At 37.9% G+C, this 22612-nt stretch overlaps 2 protein-coding genes across 9 annotated transcripts in view; both read right to left on the reverse strand.

Moving 5' to 3' along the window:
- The window catches only part of LOC149558135 (uncharacterized), a 216360-nt gene that overhangs the window by 118329 nt on the left and 75419 nt on the right, over nucleotides 1-22612 (reverse strand). For all 8 annotated transcript variants that reach the window (XR_016364985.1, XR_016364984.1, XR_016364986.1 and 5 more), the window contains exon 2: nucleotides 17028-17209. Coding sequence is in view for 5 of the 8 variants with exons in the window: in XM_089832513.1 (XP_089688639.1) it covers nucleotides 17028-17209 (182 nt within the window). In the remaining 3 variants the exon portion in view is untranslated. The remainder of the gene's footprint in view (nucleotides 1-17027; nucleotides 17210-22612) is intronic.
- Nucleotides 255-4797, reverse strand: LOC149558136 (uncharacterized). The gene is made up of 5 exons (XM_089786100.1): nucleotides 4081-4797; nucleotides 3709-3941; nucleotides 3441-3593; nucleotides 2899-3299; nucleotides 255-566 (listed from the first exon to the last, which is right to left on the reverse strand). The coding sequence occupies exons 1-5, from the start codon at nucleotides 4752-4754 to the stop codon at nucleotides 255-257; spliced, it is 1773 nt and encodes a 590-aa protein (XP_089642226.1). The 5' UTR covers nucleotides 4755-4797.

Genomic DNA, 22612 nt, shown 5'->3' on the forward strand with positions numbered 1-22612 from the left:
TAATAAGATGTGATCTGATTATGCTGCAAAGTAATTAACCCATGATACCATCATTCGTGCGCTGCACCCTCCAAATCCAAAGTGGCATACTTGATGGCTTCCTCTTCTGTCATGGGTCGAAGAGCCAACAAAGTATCCAACTTATAAATCCATGACTGTGCAGTAGTTTTTCTACTTCCATCAAACATAGGTAATGTAAGCTTATTAGTAGCCTGCTTGAGATCCTTATTCTAATTCTGAGGTCTCCTCTCCTGTCAAGACCTACAGTAGTCCATCCTTGTTTGTACAAAACGATCAAAATGCATGAGCTCTCGAGCTCTTGGTGTCAATAATTGCCATTCACCACGAGTAGCCATATATGCATCACCAAAGGTAGGCTCCTCAACATCTTCAACATTCTCTTCTACTGCACGTTCTTCCCTCAAGAAGGTGGTTCGTGTAGGTCTATCTGTTGTTCTGGAAAGAGTTCTATGAACTCTAGGTGATCCCACTACACTCCTGTTATCCCCTTGCTCCTGATTTCCTCTGTCTTGTGGGTTCATGTGCTCAACCATGGTAGTGAGTGCCTACAAAGCCTAAGCCATCTGCTCTTGTCCTATAACCATTGCTCTAAAAAAATTCCCTTGTTTCCTTATCCGCATTCCTATTGTCTCTTGGTGGGCTACGCTCTTGCCAGTCACCCATGGTGTTTGGCTGCCTATAAAAATCTTGCTCCTTGTCAATCAAAGCTCACCTGCAAGTGTAAAATCTATGAGAGTCAACCACAGGTGGCTGCATGTGATTGCTAAACCCTCAGGATGGCAGGATTTAGCTCCGATACCACTGTAATAAGCCTTGCTCAAAACTGATCACAAACTGCCCTTATTTGCTACTTGTAATTTTGTCAAATAGTTCATGTGCAATCTTGTGACTTGTTGATATAGCGTTTATGTTTGAAGTTGCTTGATAGAAATGGTTACTAAGATTGTTTCTAAAAAACTTCTACAATTATTATGCAAGCTCCTCAATGAAATATTATGCTTTCTTTCACCTTTTAATGCATTCAAATAAAATACTAAGAAAATATGATGCATCTACAGCCAAGACATTTTTACAAACACTTGGCTTACAAACACAAGATCTGATTACAAAACTATTATTTGTAACAGCTACTAATTCTCCACATCTAATACAATGTTAATATCAAAAAAACGTAAATCGGAATCGGATCGGAATTGGCAAGGCCGAATCGAATCATGAATCGGCAATGAATCGGCGATGAATCGGCAAATTTGAAAAAACCCTTTAAATTTAAAGATTTTAACAATTTAAAACTTATTTCATGCACCCTTTATTGAATATAACTTAAGCACACTATAACATTATCAAATAGAAGTTAAAACTTAACATACATAAACATGGAACATAAAATCCATCACATATGTAACTATGTTATCTAAAATGTAAATTGTAGGCTAGCTGAAGTAAATAGAAATCAAATGATCATAATGATTTAAATCATAGAATGTATGTAAGATGATCCATAAGACATCAAATCATAAATTTATGTAAGAATCTAAGATGAAGATCCATGAAAGTTTGAAACATATGTCTATCAATGATTCAGTATCAGTATCTGTAAACAAAATATAAAAACAAGGCTCCAGCTCAAGCCTCAAGCTCATAGTCATCATCATCCTCAAGCTCGGCTACAACCTCAGCCTCAGCCTCTGAGTATCCAGTCTTCCTAGTAGCAAGGCGTCTAATGTAGGTCCTAGAGGACTGTCGAGCCATATCTCCCGCATATAAGATGGGCTCACGAATGTCGCTAGGGCCTGTGTCTGTGCGTGCACGTGTGCGTCTACCAATGCTTGAAGAACGTGCTCTAGCTGCCTCAGCCTCTATATCCACCTGGTCAATCCACACACGGTCTTCCTCAGTGAAGACTGGATCTACAACCTCTGTGAGCCACTTTGATTTTGGATCAATCTCCTCCAGAATGATCGGAGAGGAGTCAGTGCCCAAAATCTGTCTGATCCTAAGACGGAGGTTGTAATGAACGAAGACAAGATCATTCAACCTCTGCACTGTCAACCTGTTTCTCCTCTTCGAGTGGATGTGCTCGAACATGGACCAACTGCGCTCACATCCAGAAGCGTTGCTTGGCTGACTCAGAATACGAATGGCAATTTCTTGAAGTTTTGGGGTTATGGCCCCAAACATTTGCCACCATCTATCTGAAATAAGGGAAAATAAAAATAATTAGTCTCATTTACAAATTACAAATTACAAGTTAACTCTAAAATTACATAATCAACTTTAAGTTTAGAATCTAGATTCATGAACATTGAATATATTATTTAATTTTTACCTGGCTGTATTGTTTCCCGAGCATCTATGGCTACCCTGCTAGAGAAAAGTAGCCCTTCTTTATTATTGAACTTATCAAGCTCAATAATTGCAGCACTGCTATCCTCATCAGTACTCAACCTCTGGATCACTGTATATAATCCAGTGAGAACCTCCTCATCCGCCTTGAAGTCAGGACGGAAACGAAATGCCGAATTCAAAAAGTAAGCTGCTGCATGGATGGGTCTGTGGAGCTGATTCTGCCATCTCCTATCAATAATGTCCCAAATAGGGGCATACTTCTCCTGCACTCCTGCATACTGAGCTCTAATGACCTCCTTGGCCCTATCCATGCCCTCATATATGTAGCCCATAGAGGGCTTCTCCCCATCAGCAGTTCGTAGGAGAGATACAAGAGGCTCAGTGGCCTACATATAAAGTAAAACAAAAATTTGAGTCAAAACTTAAACATAGAATAATTCAATAATATAACTTAAGGTAAAACTAAATCATTAAACAATTAGCATAGTAAACTGTAAAATATTAAATGTTAAATTGCAATAAAATTACCTTAAAGATTTCTCTAGCAGGTTTCCAAAAACCATCATCATCAAATATGCAATCCACCACATCTATCCCTGCAGTGGTCGTAGCATAGGAAGATGAAATCCACTCCCGCCCAATAAACATGCTCCTCAAATCATCCCTTGATGTCAACAAGGACTGCAAGGTGATGAAATTCAAGGCAAACCTCGTGATCCCTGGACGAGCTAACTCTTTGTCTCCTGTGTACTTCCTCATTGTGCTAAGGAAAAATGAATGATTATAAATAAACTTGCATATGTTTCTTGCCCTTTCCACACATGACTTGACCCACTCAAGTTTGTCAATTTTCTCCAACATGAGGTCAAGGCAGTGTGCTGCACAAGGGGACCAAAATATGGTGGGGTGCCTCTCCATCAAAAGTTTGCCTACAACAATTTTAAGATAATTAGAAATTCAAATTTCAAACATGTTAGAACTTAGGAAACTTAGAAATTCTAAGTTAGAATTAGAAAAAGTTCAAAATTCAAATAAATTTATTTTCAAAACTTAAAAAGTTAAAAGTTTACCTGCAGCAACATAACTTGCTGCATTATCCGTCACCACTTGCACCACATGTTGTTCCCCCACCTCTGCTATAACTTCCTCAATAACCTCACATAAGTATGTGGCGTTTTTTACATGAGCAAAAGCATCAATGGATTTGAGGAACATGGTATATCCTACAAGTAACAAAACAACGAATTATAATTACTATTAGCAATCAACAAATCAAAATTTGAAATAGTCAATCACGATTCAAAATTATGTATGTAGGAAAGTAGAATGATCAATCACCTCCACAGGATACAAGAAAATTGAGGAGTGTTCTTCCCCTCCTATCTGTCCAACCATCAGTCATGATGGTGCAACCCTTTTCGATCCACTCCTTTCGGTTGTCCTCAAGCTCATGCCTCATATCCTCAACCATTTCCTCCAGGAGGTATCCACTCAACTCAGCCTCAGTTGGGGCTTTAAACCCCGGACCACAAATGGTAACTGCATCTATCATGTTCTGCCAATAAGGAGTCCTGTCACAAATAGATAATGATATTGATTAGAAATTTAGATGTCAAAAACTAAAATCATAAAACAAGTAGATATAATTAAAGTTTTACTTTTACTTTTAACTTTAACTTTGAAGATAACAAAGAAAAAAGAATCAATTACCTGGCTGCAATAAATGGAATGTTGCAAAAGTACCAAAATTTGCAAATCTCTTTTCTGGCAGCATCATGAATCTCCTTGTTCAAACCCATGCCCTCAAGCGTGGGTTGGGAGCCAGGAGTAGTGCAGGGCACAAAGTAACTATCCATTCTGCTTTTCCGCACTCTAGGCCGCAATAGGTTGGTGTTGGACTCTGTCTCAGTATGAGACCGACTACCACTAACACTCACATGAGCACTAGCACTAGGATGAAAAGGAGGCCTAGAAGAACCCTCTCCAACACAACCTACAGATGCGGAAGCTGATGCAGATGCACTTGCAGATGTAGATGCGGTTGCGAATGTGGGAGCACGGGAGCCAATACCTCTTAACCCTTCAAGTTGCATTTTCTTAGTCAACTTGTCTTGTTCAATTTTTTCTAATGCCACTAAACAAGAGCGTTTTGCCTCAGCGTTTTGTTGAGTGCAAACTGTGACATCATGGCCAGGTATGCCAGCAATGTGGTATTTCAATCTATAGATACCTCCCGAATTTATTTTTTCTTTGCAAAATATACATTTTGTTTGATATTTGGTTCTCCCAGGAAACTCTTCATTATATTTCCAGCATTCATCTTTTTTACCCATTGTGGAAATTGGAAAATGAAAGCAAAGGGCTGCTGCAATAAAAAAATTCATGTAAAAAATCAAAGTTTGCAACTAATAAACAAAAACTACAAAACAACAAACCCTAGTTTGCAATTTAGTAAAAATAAAAAACATTCAAGATTTGCAAATGAACACTAAAAAAATTTAACAAAAAATGCATACTACACTAACATGCAAAAAAAAAAACCAACACTTACCTCTTGCAAATGAGTTGAGGAGTGTTGATATTGACTCCTTAATGCTCCCAATGCAATTTATGGCCTCTCCAAATGGACTTTTGATCTCTTTGGTGCTCTTCCTTCTTGCCGGTTGGAAACCTATGGATTCTCTTTTCTCTTCTTCTCTCTCACTCTTCCTCTCTTCTATTCATACTAAGCAAATAGAAGGCTCTTTAGGGTTATAACAAAGAGGAAAGTCAACTTAGAAAGCAAATAAAACATGTGTTTTTTTTTTAAAATTGAACTTTCTATCCTTGCTGCCGCGGCCGATTTCTGGAGATTCACGATGGCGATTTTGGCGATTTTTGCCATGAATCGCCGATTTTGGCGATTCAGGTGATTCAAAAGAAAAAATCGCCGCCAGCGATTTCCGATTCCAAAAAAATCGGGAGCCATGAATCTTATCGCGATTTCGGTGATTTCATGGCAATTTTTGGAACTATGGTTAATATCAAAAACCAAGACTCTGGCATCATAAATATGAGTGAATGCGTAAGTCTGATATAGACAGCCACCTACAGAAAATGTACACAGCAGTAATTCTGGACTTATTTCAGTCAATAATAGGCATGGTAACAAAAGGTAAATACCAGTTTATGATCTCCAACTGTGATTCTGCGGTAACAACAGATTATAATTGCAGAGCAAAAGATTTCTGATGATATTTAGAAGCTACAACAGATCAGAAATAAGCTACAGAATGCCTGATTTAATCCGCTAGGACTGGAGAATAACACCTAGAACTCCAATGCAGGTCACAAAAGAGACTTTACTTGGGAAAGAGTGAAACTCAAGCATCTCACTGTAGCGATTTTACTATTCACGAGTTAATGTAGCGCGGCACTATTCACGCAGGTACTATTCACGCGAGTACTGTAGCAGTGGATGAAAAAAAAAAACCTGCAATCTACTCTTAAAACCTTGAATAATTTGTTGATAATCTCTCCCAACAAGAATGATATAATTCCATGTGCCAAAGAAGGATAATTCACAACCAGCTATAAATGTTCTTCAACAATAAACTTCAAACCCTTGTAGAAAACTTCACCAATTTGCACAAATGAAAGAACTGAAGTATTCTTTCCCACAACTGCAATAATTCAGGTGTTATTTCACACCCTCAAAATTGCTATCAATGGGAGTTTTCATTTCCAAAGACAAATTGATTATCTACAGACCACTTGGCTCCACAAATACTCAAAGAGAAGTCATCAATCATCAACATCAAATCTGCCTGCCTCAATAGTGAGACCTCAAGGTCTATTTAAGCTTTTTTCCTCTAGAGGTTGGCCTCAATTAAATAATTTATTTTTTTTTTCTTTTTTGACTTCTAGAAGATTCCAATATTTTTTAATTGTTGCACTTTAAAAAATATTAAAATATTATATTATTAATAAAGTGCATCTCAACATCAAATTATAAAATAAGGTTTCCATAAATAGAAACAATAATGATATATGATGGAAAACCTTACTCCAACCAAAAACTGAGCCAAGTAATCATCGAATGACTGCCATATGACTTCTCACCATGCCTCATTAGCCTACGAGAGCCGTTAATAGGCTCATCCTACTGATATGTCATTGTTAACTAGAAGGGGACATTACAAAAGATGAAGTTGTTAAGGTTGCTAGATATCTAGGTGGTTTAAGATTTAGTATACAAGATGAATTTGTGGCTTCTAACCCCAGAAGTGTGAAGGAATGTTACCAGTTGGCTCTTAGAATAGAAGAGAAGTTGAAGAGGAAGAGTGAAAGACAGAATAGCAGCAATAGAGGAGGTTCTTCAATGAGGGGAAGAGGAGGAAGAACAAATCAGGTTTGGGAAGAAAAGGATAAAGGAACTACTCCTAAGGCAAGAGGAGGACACATCCAAAGAGGTGGAAGAATTGGAGGGGGAAGAGAAAGTGGCATCTTCATAAGTAGATGCTTTCATTGCAATGAAGTTGGACATCAATCTTTTAGGTGTCCTAAATGGATAGATTCTGATCAAGGCAAGGAAAGGAGGATACATCTGATTGAAGAAGAAAAGACTCGTGAACCTAAAGCAGCAAACCCTAAGGTAGGAGAATTTCTTCTCATGCAGAAAGGGGGACCATTACCAACATCAGCACAAGAAGGTATATTTAAATCCAAATGTTTAGTCCAAGGCAAGGTATGTACTCTAATTATTGATTCAGGGGCACACAGTAATTTGGTTTCCATTGATATGGTTTCTAAGTTGGGGTTGGCATTGGTAGAACATCCTAATCCTTACAGTGCCACTTGGGTAAACCAAGAGTTGAATGTGAGGGTTAGTCAGAAGGCTCTTGTCAATTTTTCAATTGGGCCATATCATGATCAAGTTTGGTGTGATGTAATATCTATGAACTGTGGACACATGATATTAGGTAGACCATGGCAATGCATGAGAAGGACAATTCATGATGACTACACAAATACTTATATTGTTCATAAAGGGAACGAGAAGTTTAAGTTGAACTGACTGACTTGCAGGGATTAAGAATAGGTATTGATGTGTTTTGGTGATAATATCCCTCTTCATAGGCAAGGAAACATTCAAAATGATACTGGTTGGTATATGCAGCATGGATATAATCAAGGCTTGAACAGGACAGAGCAGGATAGTCCTACAAATCAGAGATGTTTGGGGCTGCCACAGTCAGAATTTGCAGACTTTGAGAGCATTCAAGTTGGCTCCATCTACTGTCCCATCAAAGAATACAAAGACTATAGCAAAGAACAGGGGTTAAAACAGTTGCCAAGGCAGATCATGAAAAGTTGCAGACTGTACTCAGTACACAAGTTGTAACAGCAGGGCAACAATCTGATTTGAAATCAGACCCTCTACCTAAAATTTTTAGTACTAATGCTTTTCACAAAGTGTGTGCAGGTTCAAAGAGAAGAACAGTGACCTTAGGGGACTTCATTCCTTCCCCAAGGCACCGTAACCATGGATTAAAGGTTCAGACTCAGACATCTATTGCATGGACTGATTCTTGGGACAAGAATCCTTTCAAAGCCGGTGAACATGGTGCAGAGGCACCTAGAGCACATAAGGAGTTCAATAAACCATTGGAGATCAAAAAGGCATCAGTGAACATGAAGATATCCAATGATATCAATTGGAGTATTTTGGAGCCTATAATGACCTATAAGGTTAATCTATGTAATAACTTTGCAATAAAAAGGCCTAACAAGCCTTAGGACTAAAATTGGAGTCTAGGATAGAATTAAGTTTCAAATAAGATAAACTAGTCTTTTTAATAGGTTAATAGGTCCATTTAAATGATTTGGTAAAGTTTCAACACTTAGCAATTTCAAAAATTCAAAAGTTACAAAGTTATAAATTTGAATTTTCAAATTATAACGGTCATGGACATTTAGGAGGGAATTAGTTTCTTTATTGTTTTAAGCCAAATTAGACCATCCAACCAATTTGGATCAGTTGGGGTAGTTGATAGGAGTTTATTAAATGTTTCACAAATCCATTGTACGGGCAGAGAACCCATGGTACAGACTGCTACAGAAAATTGAATAAAAATCTGATTTCTTGCAAAGTTAAAGGGTATTTTGGTATGATTCAAAGTTCCTATTGATTTGATTGCCTTGTACAATGTTTTGATCATTCATATTTCATCTCTTTGAATTCTTTCATGTTCTAAAACCCTACTACAGTCGCTGTTAATGATTTTGGTGCTGTTCAGTCATTGAAAAATCGGATTTTAAGACACTTTTGTGTAGATTTCACACTATGAATGTAACACTCTGATTCTCATAGAATGGCATCTTATTGACATCAATTTAACATGTATAGTATCTTACTAACCTTGGAAATGCAAGTTGATTAATTTATGTGGTGATCACCATAAGAAGACTAAGAAACTAAGTGAATTTGGAGGATAGGCTGAAGGTTAGAGAGTTTTGACCAAAGAAGGGCACTATTTTATGGAATGTGTATAGACATGCTGTATACAAGGTGTTCCAACCTTTATTTGTTGCAGGAAACTTTGGGAAGCGTGACATTGAGGAAGCCCTAAATTTAAAGGTTTTGAGGGCACAATTTGGGGCTTTGGTACCTAGAAACATCTTGGGGTCAAATTGACTTCATATTACTTTGATTTGAACCTATTTATGACACTATGCAAAGATTTGGATCCTAGGAGTTTGAATGGTTAGCACTTCCTTTGTAAATGCATGAGAATTAGGCCCTTAAAATCTGAGAAACAGTGAAAACAGTCATATACCTTCCAAAGCAACCTACCCTATCCTTTTGGTATGTTAAGGTACTCCATAAAGGGTACTCAAAAATATAATTTATTTGCCTGGTGTTTTGGAAAAAGTTGAAGAAAAGTCCTTGTGAATGTTGTTGCTGTTACAAGGCATGCTATTAGGCCTAGTTTGAGGAATATTGAAGTTTGGTGTCTAAACCATTGAAGAAAGTCTAAAACCTGCTCAAGTACCTTGGATTGCATATTGAGGACCTTGAATCCACCATATTCCCTTGCCACCTCTGCATCATGCATTCACCTAGCAGATCGAGGAGTACCGAGGAATTACTAGAAGAGACTCGACAGCGATTAAATTTGGCGGAAGAGACAAGGGAGGAGTTCCTTAACTTGTATACACTGAGGGTAGAGAATCCGGATGGAAGGGAAGTAACTCACATGGCTCGAAGTGCCAAGGACCATGAGCGTAGAGTGAACTCTTCGTTCCCAATACACCCAACGAACAGATACAGGCAGAGAATCGAACAACTTCGCTTGAGGAAGATCTTTTCTCACCATGTAACACAGTTGTTGGAAGTAGGATGGTTCTCTAAAGCAATGCGGTTGTGCAGAACAATGTGGGTCCTCAGAATAGCGCAGGTGCTCAGAACAACACGGGTACTCATAACAGCACGGGTGCTCAGAGTAGTGCGGGTACTCGGAACAACACGGGTCCTCATAATAGCGCAGGTACACAGTAGGTACCTCAGAATCATAAAAGAGTAACAATGGTAGTACCAAAGGAGAAATTGTTAAAGTTTAATGTTGACGGAACAGCAGATCCAATTAGACACTGCAAGACATATGAAACAATATGGAAAGCAAATGGTGTAACAGACGAGGATGATTGGGTCCAGCAGTTCCCAGCGACCTTGCGGGGTGTGGCAATTGATTGGTTTGTGGATGTCGACCCTCAGAAATTGACTACATGGGCAAAAGTCAAAAAGGAGTTCATAGCAGAGTTCCAACTACTATGGGACGATAACAAAACTGTAGCAGATATATACAGCACAAAGCAAGGAAAAAACGAAACGATCTGTGTCTATGCAAGAAGGCTAAAAGAGTTGGTGGGGAAGATGGAGAGCCCACCAGCTGACGGATTAAACAAACAATGGTTTGCTAAGGGGCTACAACCTGCTCTAAAGAAAAAAATAAAGATTGTACCTCCAGCATCATATGCAGATGTGTATAATCGAGTGATGGATCTGGAGAGTGAACAAAAAAAAGCAAGAAGAAGAAGCACAAATCGTCGGACTGAGACGATTCATCATCAGAAAGTAGTAGCAGCAATGAGGAATCAAGTAAGAAAGTTCGAGCATTGCAAAAGGATACGCTATGGATGATGAAGGAATTTAAAAATCTCAAAAAGAATCCTAACTTAGTGAAGGGAGAATTGTGGTGTACGGACTGTAAGGAGTAAGGCCACACAAAGGGCTCATGCCCAAAAAAATAATTTTGCAATATCTGCCTGATTATGGGTCATTCCATAAAGGAATGCTCGTTCAATATGAAGTCAAAGGGACACCAGCAAGTGTCACTAACACAAGAAGTGTCCACCGGAACAAACACGAACAACGATGCAACCTCAGGAGGATATCGCAACAATAACCGACACGAAAGGGGTGGTAATAATAATAACAATAATAACAATGGAGGCCAGAATCGAATACAATATGATGCGAGTGGACAGATGATGATATAGTGTCATGCGTGCAACCTCTGGGGGCACTTCGCCAAAGATTGTACTACGAAGGAGACGTCGCAGCTATTATGCAGATGTTGTGGTCCAAGAGATCACAAAGATTCAAAATGCCCGAAGCAAGGGGTGAATTTGTTAAGCATCGAAACACGCGATGAGCAACACTAGCCATTACACATGAGCAAGCCAAGAAGGCAAAGTACCCTGATGCGCAGGAAGAAAAGAAGAGATTGTGGCAAGCACAAATGGAGTTGGAGAAACAAATGGAAACAGGAAAGTTGCAAGCAAAAGACACTACCGATACCTCAAAGAGGAACCTGGCTGAACAAAACATGATAAGGCAAGTAATGCAAACAAAAGTTCCGATAAAATTAAATGACCTTCTTCTTACAATGCCTCAGTTGTAGACGGCAATTATGAATATAACACCACTTCTGAAAGTAACAGAGGAAACCGAAAAAGAAGGCAGCGGAGCGATTGCAACAGACCCAATGCTACCAACACTCACAACGGGGAGGCATCCAACAGTAGTTGAAATTGGGTATATTGGGAACTATACTTACAGACACAATTGTGGATGGAGGGTCAAGGGTGAATGTATTACCTGAAGATATATGGAAAAAGTTGGGACAACCTACATTGTGGCCACCTACATTCCAGTTACTCATGGTGGATCAGCACAGAATCAAACTGTTGGGAACCTTGATGGCATAGCTGGTAACTATTGGAACGCAACCATTTCTATTAGATTTTGTGGTCACTCCACTGAAAAGAAAAGGGTATGACGCTATCCTTGGACGGGGTTGGTTGGTGCAAGCAAAAGTAAAACATGACTGGAAACGAAATACCCTATCCATAGAACGCGGAGGCAAAAGATTCATAATTGACCTGCACACAGATGGTAGGCGAGGAGGCGTCGTCGTCAAATTCCGAAGGTGAAGATGACGATGAAGGAAAGAAGAGAATGGAACTAGACGAAGGAGTATTGAGATTAGGAGGGTCGAATGATGACAATCTGGACTTGGTCAACGGCCTCTTCCACTAGCAAATGGAGGATTACAAGCTTTTTTCAAGTTGTAATATGTTAAGGGTCGACGAAGTTGAGAAAGGAGAGGAAAATGAATGTCTGAAGGAATACAGAGAAACGAAAGAAGGAAAGGCGGTTATGGCAGAAGCTGAAGAGAAGAACATACCGTATGAACCCAGCAAAAGGAAAGATTCCACCGTACGGTATGCGGTGAATGGACCACACAGAAAGAAAATGTTACGCCACACCATGGATTTAGTAGAAAGGCACCGGCAGCAAGGAAAACACGTAATACGGTCAGGAAACAAAGAAGAAGGGCTTAATAAAAACTTCAGCAATACAGAGTGAATGTTCTAAAATCAAGAATATAGTTATTGACGGCAATGAGTGGCAGCCGACAGAATTCATAGTACCAAGTTCGAGGATTGCGATCAAAAATAAGCTTAGAGATATGGAAAGTCTGGGGGAGAGATTGTATAATTTAAATAAACTTGATGAACAACGATTGCAGGCACAATGGGCCACAGAAGTTGCACAAAATAGGAAGAAGGTATGGCATAACAAGCATTTGAAATTGAACAGATTTCAATTGGTCCAGTTAGTTTTGAAGTATAATGGGCGGAATGAAATTGGACCAAGCAAATTTAAAGTTAAATGGATCAGACCATACAAGATATGCAAAGTTGGCGATAATAGAGCAATAAAATTATGGACGCTCGACAGGAAGTAGCCGATGTAGTATATGGATCAAAGTTGAAAGTCTATCATGAAAGAAACAATGTACCTCCGTGGATGAGCAACTGAGAGACAGTCTAAAAATAATAGATAAATAATGTATACATGTTAATAAGTATAAATAATGTATAAGTATTGGGATTTTCTTAGTATGGCCATAAAGAAGAAAGCAAATAAATAAATATAAAAGATAATTTGAGCGACAACAAAATAAAGGGGAATTGAACAACATATGAACACCATACAACCACCAAGGGAAAGCAGAGGGTGTCGTATGGTTATTAATTGAAAAGATAAAGATGCCACAAGGTCATTAACTGGAAGAAGAAGGACGACATATGGTAACAAGGAGCTGAAAGAGGATAGTACGGCTGAAGAGAGCAAGACAAACCAAAAATCCGAACACCATACGGCATAAAGCAGTACAGGAGAAGCAGATAAACCATACAGCCAGCAAATAGAAAGGTACAACCATCAACTAAAAGATTAAACTCACTGTACGAACGTACAGACTTGGGAAACAATAAATACCGTACGGTCATACGACAAGCAACTATAAAGGCAAGACATCGTCTAAACATTGCATCGTATAGCCTCCAAGCAAGTAGAGAGCACCAGAAAAAAGTTGTATGGCATTTGGAAAGTGCCCATTTAGCAAAGATATTACCATATGGCATACGATTGAAGAGCAAGAGGCTTACGAAAGGACCATACAGGAGTACCTGAAGAGCAAAGCCGTATGGACGAAGGGAGAAGAAATTCACCATACGAACAGGCAAGGTCGTCGTACAACAAAGAGAAGGTTGAAGGGGTACAGCGTACGGCACTGTACGACATTCTGTACGACCTCCTAGAAAGGCATCGTACAACCAATTGGAAGAGGGGCAATTGCCGTACGGCAATGGCAGAAGCAATCCATCATGTGGCCGCACACCATACGAAGTAAAGCTATGGTATAAGAAGAGGAAGCACCGTACGTATTAGAAGCAATGAAGTGTTGTACACCATACAGTCGAGTAGGAGACACTCATGGAGGTTCTTAAAAAAAAAAGACGACATAAAAAATGTTCACAATGAATAACGTATGATACCAAAGGAAAGGAAAAGACATAAACAGGTAGTAAAACATAAGCAGTTGGCAAAAAGAGTATGGGATCGGAAGAATATCACAAAAATGGAGTGTTCTATAGACTTTTGTGTGGGCTTGAGGGTGCTAATTTGGTCTTGGCGGGTGCCTGGGGCTCTACCCCAAAACCCTGTTGGGGGTGTTGCCCCCTAGACCCCCAGTCAATGCAGTCATCAATCGTGGGAAGTGTGACCAGTTGATGAAACCTGAAGCTGCTGCAGGCATGGAGTGTTTGTATGCCATAGGTGGAGAGAGCACTGGAGCAAGCCTTTTGAGGACGCTACGCTTTGAGGCACTCGGAGTAGGTGTTGATTGGACTTGAGGCTATATTGGTGGATGCATAGAGAGCTTGGGAGGAGCTGGTCATCCAGTTAAAGGCAGTAGAGTGACACTTAGCTTAGTGTACCCAGGCATTCGAAGCAGAGAAGGCAGCACGGGTGGCTATCAAGGTTAGCTTTGCTAAGGAGACAGTATTGTGTTAGCAGAGGCTACAGATGCAACATGTTTTGGAGACCGGTTTGGTGCAAGCACGGGACGAATGTGAAAGTGGTGTGACAGAAAACGATCTATCCTACTATAGTTACTCACAGCTAGTGTATTCTATTTTGTTAATCTATCTCGGATGTTTTGTAATTGTCGTCCGTAAACAACTTTACTTTTTGGGAGGAATGATGTTGTCGGTAAATTCTATATTGTAGCCGATGGGTAGAATAGTATCTGAACGAGCGCGTGACGGTTGAATCACCTCTTATGGGAAAGTATATGTACACCGTCCAGAAGGGACTTCGGAATCATCATTAGAATCATTATAATGAGATTATAAGCATTGAGTGCATATTGCGTATATGAATAAAGTATCTATTCTGTGTTATATCTTACTATACTACATGCGTTAAGTATCCTTTTACCCTGTACGATAAACACCCTTCCCAACCTTCATATTTTATGAGCTCGTGCTTTAGTAACACACATTTTAACAACTTTATCAAAAGACTAGACTCATAAGTCACACATACACACCTATTAATACAACGTTCGCCATCTAGATCCAACTAGACTCATGTGCACAAACTAGGAGGGTGACAACCACTTCATTGGACCCAAGAAAAATTGAACAAGGAAACAAGATGTAATAAAGGCTACACTATCTAGCTCTTAACAAAGATAACCATAATCCTTCTTTCACTAGGATGACCATCATTCGGCTACCAATATCACCAAGTCAACCATGGAGCTCTACTCTCCACTCAATGGAAGCTATACAACTCCACCAAGGCCTCAAAAACAATCAGCAATATTTCAGTTTCCCCCTTCTACCTCTGACTTTAAATATATCTAGGGTTTCATATTTGGTGCTAGCTCCTACTTTAACTAGGATGATCATCATTCGGCTACTGATACCACCAAGTCAACCATGGAGCTCCACTCTCCATTGGGTGGAAGTTATACAACTCCACTAAAGCCTCCAAAATAATCAGCAATTTTTATTTCCACCTTTGATCTTTGACTTCAAATATTTAATTCGAGGATTCATCTTTGTTGCTAGCTCACACACATTGCTTTTACAAATATCATTCTCATTCACATTAAGATCATTCAAATATTTCCCCCTTTAACCTTTGACTTCAAATATTTAATTCGAGGATTCATCTTTGTTGCTAGCTCTCACACACATTGATTTTACAAATATCACTCTCATTCACATAAAGATCATTAATACCTAAGCAAGATGTTCAACTTCCATGTTGGTTGATGCACTTCTCCTATTCATTCAGCAAACTATCCCATACATGAATGTTTACAAATTCAACATTCTTAATTCATTGTTTTCCCCTCATATTCACAAAGTTCTTCTCAGCTCTTCCCTTTCAAATCTCATTGGCAAATCATGGTAGTACATAAATTTTTCAAAATGCTCACCCAAGATTTCCCTATGTCAAAGAATTGTTTCATACTTTGAGGCTTCTCATGTCATCCAAACTCTTGGCTCCATTTCAGTGGTTGATCTTACAACAACATATTTGTATAGATATTTCTACCTCTTCCCATACACATGAAATTCCTCTTAAATCCAAGCCCAATTTACACCAAGCACATTATTCTCAAGTTCTATATTACCACTTGTATCTTGCAATCAGATCACTACTACTACAATTCAAATCAACATTTGGCCTCTTTACTCTTCCTCTATTGACCTAGTCATGCACTTCTTGAAGGAACAATAGGAATTTCCTATAAAGTTGAAACTCACCCACGTTGATCTCTACTTAGTTGACTTGGTCTTTCTCAACATTGACTTGCATGCTCAAGAAACTAGTCTAAACATAATCAAAATAATGCTAGTCTAAAATATTTTACTAATCCAAAGATCATTTGTTCTTATAATTATCACTTTTGTAATTATTTTGAAAATTCCATTTGAACCCTTAGTCATTATCATAATCTAATTTTAACACTCATAGAACATTTAATCATCAAAAGGCATTAATATTTCTATACATGTGATCCACTATAAATTTATCAATTTACAAAACATTGTCTTGAGAAATTAATGGGAAGGTCAAAAACTAGTTCATCCTCTTCTAGAGATTAAAAGATCTCTACATGCCAACTACCCAAGCTTCAACACTTCACCTATTAATCTTCAGCATTGCCTTCCTTGAGCTCCTAAACTTGATATTATCGTTTCTAAATTTCCTTCAACTCTAGGTCAGGGAGTATAGGTGTATTGTCAACCTTCTTTGTGTTTCACGTCCTCCCTTCTTCGATCTTAATTTCACATGTTTTGATCTCTAAGCTCTTGCAAAATGTGGAGTATCTCTTTTACAATCGATTTCTATGATTCTTCTCTATAGTATCATTCTCCTTGATTTAAGGGCCTTACCGCCAATTCAATTTCAACCTCAAGTCCTTATATTTCAACTATCAGTCTTCAATACGTTTCTTCTACCATCATGGCTACATTTCTTCTTTACTTTGGCTCCTTAATGGCCTACTAGGCCCTTAGCTTTTTAAACCATGTTCTAATACCAAATATAACACCCCAAACAAGCAACCTAACAAAATAAACCATTTTTGTGTAATTAAATATACCACTTAAGACATTGATAAACCATGAATTATTCAATTAGAACCAAGACCAATTGATAAACATGCATTGTTCAAATAGAACTTATCACAAGAGCTTTTTGAATATATTTGAATATTTAATGGTTTAGATTTTGCTCATACCTTTCTGTGGTTTCATGTTCTGGACAAATAGGCATAAACCAGACACATCCATCAACAGTGACAGCAAGCAGATAAGGAACATCAGCATCATCAATAGTTGTTGCCAATCGATTTTCCATCCAGCTAAATCTAGATTTCTCTACATGAATAAAGATCAGATCTGAAGGAAAACGCCATATCGCCTACAATAAAAGCCAAGAGAAATTAAGCTATATACAAAACTAACATTACAAGAAGTTTGCATTCAACTCTCTGACAAAAATAAATACATTTAAGAGACCATCAAGAAGAATGAAGGAATTAAGTGAACCTCACCATTCTCAAGCCAAAGAATAATATACTAGTTATTGAGTTGTCAGCAGTATAATTGTCATTACTGAAAACTTGGTATAGGAAAAAAAAACAAATGTTCAAAAATGAAGCACGTCACCCAAAGAAAAAAGCAAGTTCAGACTTACAGTCTTCGTCACTAATTAAGTTTAATTCCATCAAATGGATGCAAACTAAAGATTTGATACCAATTGAAATTAAGTACTTCCATTCATCGGCTAACCACACAAGGCACACTTACAATCAGCAAGAGGCTAATGGTCGGATTAGTTCAAGTCAAGCAAGTGAACATCCACAATTACTTTCATTCAACCAAACTAGATTACTTAAAACAAATTCTATTCTAACAACTTGAAATGAAATCTAATCTATATAAGGGATGTAGACTACCATGCAATAATGCAAACTTGATCACAACAACTCACCATGCAAGACATGAAAATAAAAAGTAGAGCAAATATGGCCAAGATTGAACCAAAATCAAGGGCCCAAATTAAACCATTACAAACCTTAATTAGTGCTACCAAAAGTAGCCAATAGAAATGATACACCACAAAATGAACTACTGAAAAAATCAATAGTTTGAGGACAAATAGGAAGCAAGGAAACCACCTAATCATCATACAACTCATCATCCAAGATGTACACTCCTCTCTCCTTCTCCCTCTTAGCAAAATCAATAAACCTAAGTAAAATTGTTCTAAGTTCCTCTATGACAATACTAGGAAGCTGTTGGAATGTGAAATCATCATAGATATCATCTAGTTGCGGTTGAATCATCATATGGGATTGAGACATCATAGATGCTCATGTAGTATTAGAAAGTCTTATGAATCAACTTACTAAAATTAGAAAGTCTATATGATTTAAATATAAGTATTGTGGTCTTTTCATGTGCTTGAACCATCTTAGTAAGAAATGTCTCTGCCGGTTCTTTGATGTCCTTTGCCCATTCCTTCACCACACCACCAACACCATGCGAATTTTGAGGGTTAGGGGCACACGGAACAAGTGTAGAGTTGTTGTGCCTTGATGTAATATTGAAATATCCCAAACCGGACATTTGCTCGATCTTCCTCAAAATAACATTTAGATAATAAACATATGAAACCGTAAGAAATAACCCAACTGATATTTATCTGGTTATTTCCTCAAACTGATATTCAGCATTTGAATATAGGCAAAAGTATTTCGAAACACAATAGAAAACCAGTAGATTTACCATCAGATATTAATCTATTCTTTGTCATAATAGTATTCAAAATTCAAGTATATAAAATGCGTTACAAACCAACAGTATTAAACCAGTAAATTCTCATACAATCTCCTTAAAACATGTTATTGCATTATACAACAACAATACAATAACCAGCGTTATAAGTCCAATCCTAAATACAACTTTATAGTCAAATTGGAAAACTTAAGAAAAGAACCTATAAGCACGTGCGAGACACCTGATGTGACGTCTCCAAGGACAATGGGTTTGCGTCCACTGTCTGTCGGCATGAGGGGCTACGTTCTCATACTAGGTGAAAGCTGAAGCTTTTATGAATAACTCTCATAAGAAAGAAAACTGAAACTGAATAATAAATCAAGCGTGCCCAAAAGAAGAGTCTCATCTCCTTTTATCCTCACAACTATAACTCTTTGACTTCCCTCCTGGCTTTTCGTCTTATCTCTCCTTATCCTTTTTGCCCACTTTGTAATATTAAATTGACCTTTTATATTTTGAGTCCACGCTCTCTAAGTCAATTTTAATATTATATATAATATGCCTTAAATATTTCTAATGTCCCAAAAAGGGGACATTACAAATCTCCCCTCCTTGAAATTGCTTGTCCTCAAGCAATCAATACCAAGATCCCATACGAATCTACAAGTAGCTCTACAGCCTAATCTAAAAACAAACCTGACTAAACTGCGAAACAAGGTGTCACTCTGCAATCCATCCATCAACTAGATCCCTAGATCCCATATAAATCTATGAAATAATGTGGCACTTGTAATCTATACAACTCTAATCATCTCTACATCCAGCCTCAAACTGAACAGAACTACAACAAAGCCCTCAACAAGCCAAAGATACATACAATCAACACCTGGATCCCAAACCCTATTGTCATAACTAGCCGATAAGATAAGGTAAAAATATATCAATGAACTATGCATAATCCTAGTAGATGGTGACAACCCGACCTAAATAGATGACATAGGAAACAAGCCACTCAAAAACTGACAATAACACCCTGGGCGCATCAAGTATCAAACTATCGTCATCAATCTAGAGAACCTCCAAGTACATAGGTACTATTGAATAAGAATGAAGCTGAAAAATTGTTCCTTGAGATGGAAACATAACTCTCATCAATATTACACCAAAATCTATCCAAAGGTTGGTGTATGTAACCCAACCAACTTCTGTAGGGTGTGAAATCAAGAACCCTATTTGGACTGATCCAATGACGAACAACCATAGTCAAATCACCACTCCCATCCTGTGACCAAGATTCGATGTTAGGCATTGTACCTGAATCCAAAATTCTAAAATCAGAATCATCCTCTTCATGGCAATCAGAAGAAGTTCCCTCATTTATCACAAAAAGGGGATTATCTGAAGTCCAATCAGCATCAACTTCAAACAAAGGGTTATCTACAAGCTGAATGTGATCTAAAATTCTAGCACTTGATCATTTGGGGCAGCTATCCAAGTCATATGTCTGTTGAATGTTGAATGGTATCAACTTCATCAATTACTTTTTGGAAAAACTCCTACCTCTCTTTATCCTCATGCTCCAGAGAGTGATTCATGATCCTAATCTGATTATCTACTTCCTAAAAGTAAAACCGTGCATTGTCTAATGCCTCATGAGTATACTTAAGCTCTCTATTGAGGTTCATAATCTCATTCCTTTCTTTATTCAACTGATCAACATGTATTTCAGCAGCCTTAAGAATGTTATCCCTGTCGGAAAGCAAATATAAATAATCTGATTTCATAGTTTCAAGAGCCTTTTTGATCACTTGCAAATCAGAACAAGCCAATCTTCTTCAACTCCCTTTTGAACCTTCCTATAAAGATCCTCAACCATCTTGTGAGTGCTGTCATACTCTACCAAAGACGCCACAACCATGTTTTCACTAACCTTCAACAGGTTCTTTAATGTATGTACTTTATTGTCATCATGTTAAGAGCGGTTCATCGTCTTGTAGCGTCATCTTAAATTGTTCCTCCAAATTCATGTCATAGATATCAAAAATATATGGTTCGTCATACCCCTCAAAATCATAAGCCTTATTTCCCCTGTTCTGTTGATCTGTATGCAAAGACCTGAATGTTACCATGTTATCATTTGTAAATGAAGGCTCACTGTACCAAGGCCCCAATCTGCTCTTACTTCATGTGCAACCAATCTCTTCAACTTGCTTGTCAAAGCTAACCTCCAAATCCTCAATGTAGAAACTTGCTCCCTGTGTAACATCTTCTACATGATTACAGAAAGGCTATAAATCAACAGTAGTTGGCTGATTTTGATCTGCTGGAAACTCTTCATACACCTTTTTATACTAGTCCTTTGCAAGGAGATCTTGAACCAATTCCAAATACTTCTTTTTTTCCATATCAATCTTATTTAGCGGCTCTAGATAAAAATCCATGTAATCGCTAAAAGGTAAGTTTTTTTGAACTCGAGTGGGAAATTTTTTATACTCTCTATAAATATCTAATATTTCTGCCCTTATTTCAGATTGATCATCAACATATATGCTCTCAGACTCATGATTCCCATTATCCTCCATTTCCATCTACAGATCCTTGCACGTAACAATTTTATCAGCCGAAGGCAAGTCCACGTCTATTTCATCTAGATTCACTTCAACTGTAAGCAAATTCACTGCCTCACTAGGTTTTGATGGCTGTGAATTCTCTACTACTAGCAGTCCAGGCACCATATTATTTCCAACATGTCCATTCATACAATGTTTCACAACTCAAGCATCACTAAAAGGGTCGGTCACAGAAACTATATTTTCCTGCACTATTCTGCCTACTGACTGCTTACAATCTGTTTGTGGTTCAATGTCCTTTGTTGGCATAATACTATTTGCATTACAATGGTCTGATGACCCCATTATGGAAGAGGTAACCATGTGAGTTTCCTTTTGCAAAGATGATCTGATGGCATAAATTTCAGATGAACTAAACATGACTAACAGCTTTGTACATTCTAAGATGCTTCTTAATTCTATGACATTAGAATTTGCAAATGTCTGAATAGACATATTGTGATCATTTGGATCCAAGATTTTCTAATTGCAGAGAGTTTTCCAATTATCATTTAAACTATTGGGAAACTCACTTCTAGTAAAATTTTCTAATATCATTTCTTTGTGCTTGTTGGAAGCCAAATTTGTACTCAAATCAAAACTTGGTTCCAAATCAGATAACTTGAAAAAGCTTTCTCTTGAGCTTTCCATCATTTTAGTGACAAGTTAATCTCTCTGATCTGTTTTATTTTCCATTTTACATAAAAGCATGTTTGGGTTTTTTTTATTGTGCATTAGTAGTTCTTGCATCTCTCAAGCTATCTCTCTCATTTCCATCAAGAGAATTTCTAGGAGGAGAAGAAACTTCTAGATTCAAGTCAACTCGTATTATAGGTTCAAGATTATCACAGCATTCTTGAGTATCCAAGTCTCTGGGGTGGACCCTTCGATCTCAAAAAAAAATCTTGAACTGATTCACAACCAAGTGATATTCTTTGTAGTTTCTCAGAGGGAGAGGACTTTGCATTGTTCTCATCTGTCTTCTCTCCACATGAAATGGGTGAACCTTTCCGATAAGATTGTGGAGAATATACATCCTTGACAATCTTTTCCCTTTCCTCAATGCAATTGATACTCTGTGCTTTTTCTATATTATGCTGATTCGTAGCAGCAAGATCATTCATTTTTGCTCTAACTGCCCTTGTTTCATGAACATTATCAGATACTCTTCCCTTAAATCTTACTAGAGTTTCTTTCCTTCCAATAGGATCAAGTGCATGCAGTTTTGGTTTGTTGCTTTCATCCATTAAGTAACCACGATGAGGAATATAACGAAGTCCCTACAGCAATTCTGGCTCATACAATAATAAGGTTCGAGGTCCCTGGAAATATTAACACAGTGTAATTTTTGTCGACAAATCTCGAATAACCTTTGCATGATAATTTGAAATGCTTCCACAAATATTAGAATCAAGTTCCAACCTTAATCAGAC

The sequence above is a fragment of the Cupressus sempervirens genome, chromosome 5 (genome assembly GCF_028749045.1).
Source record: "Cupressus sempervirens isolate cs-2001-9-10 chromosome 5, ASM2874904v1, whole genome shotgun sequence".
Classification (NCBI taxonomy): Eukaryota; Viridiplantae; Streptophyta; class Pinopsida; order Cupressales; family Cupressaceae; genus Cupressus; species Cupressus sempervirens.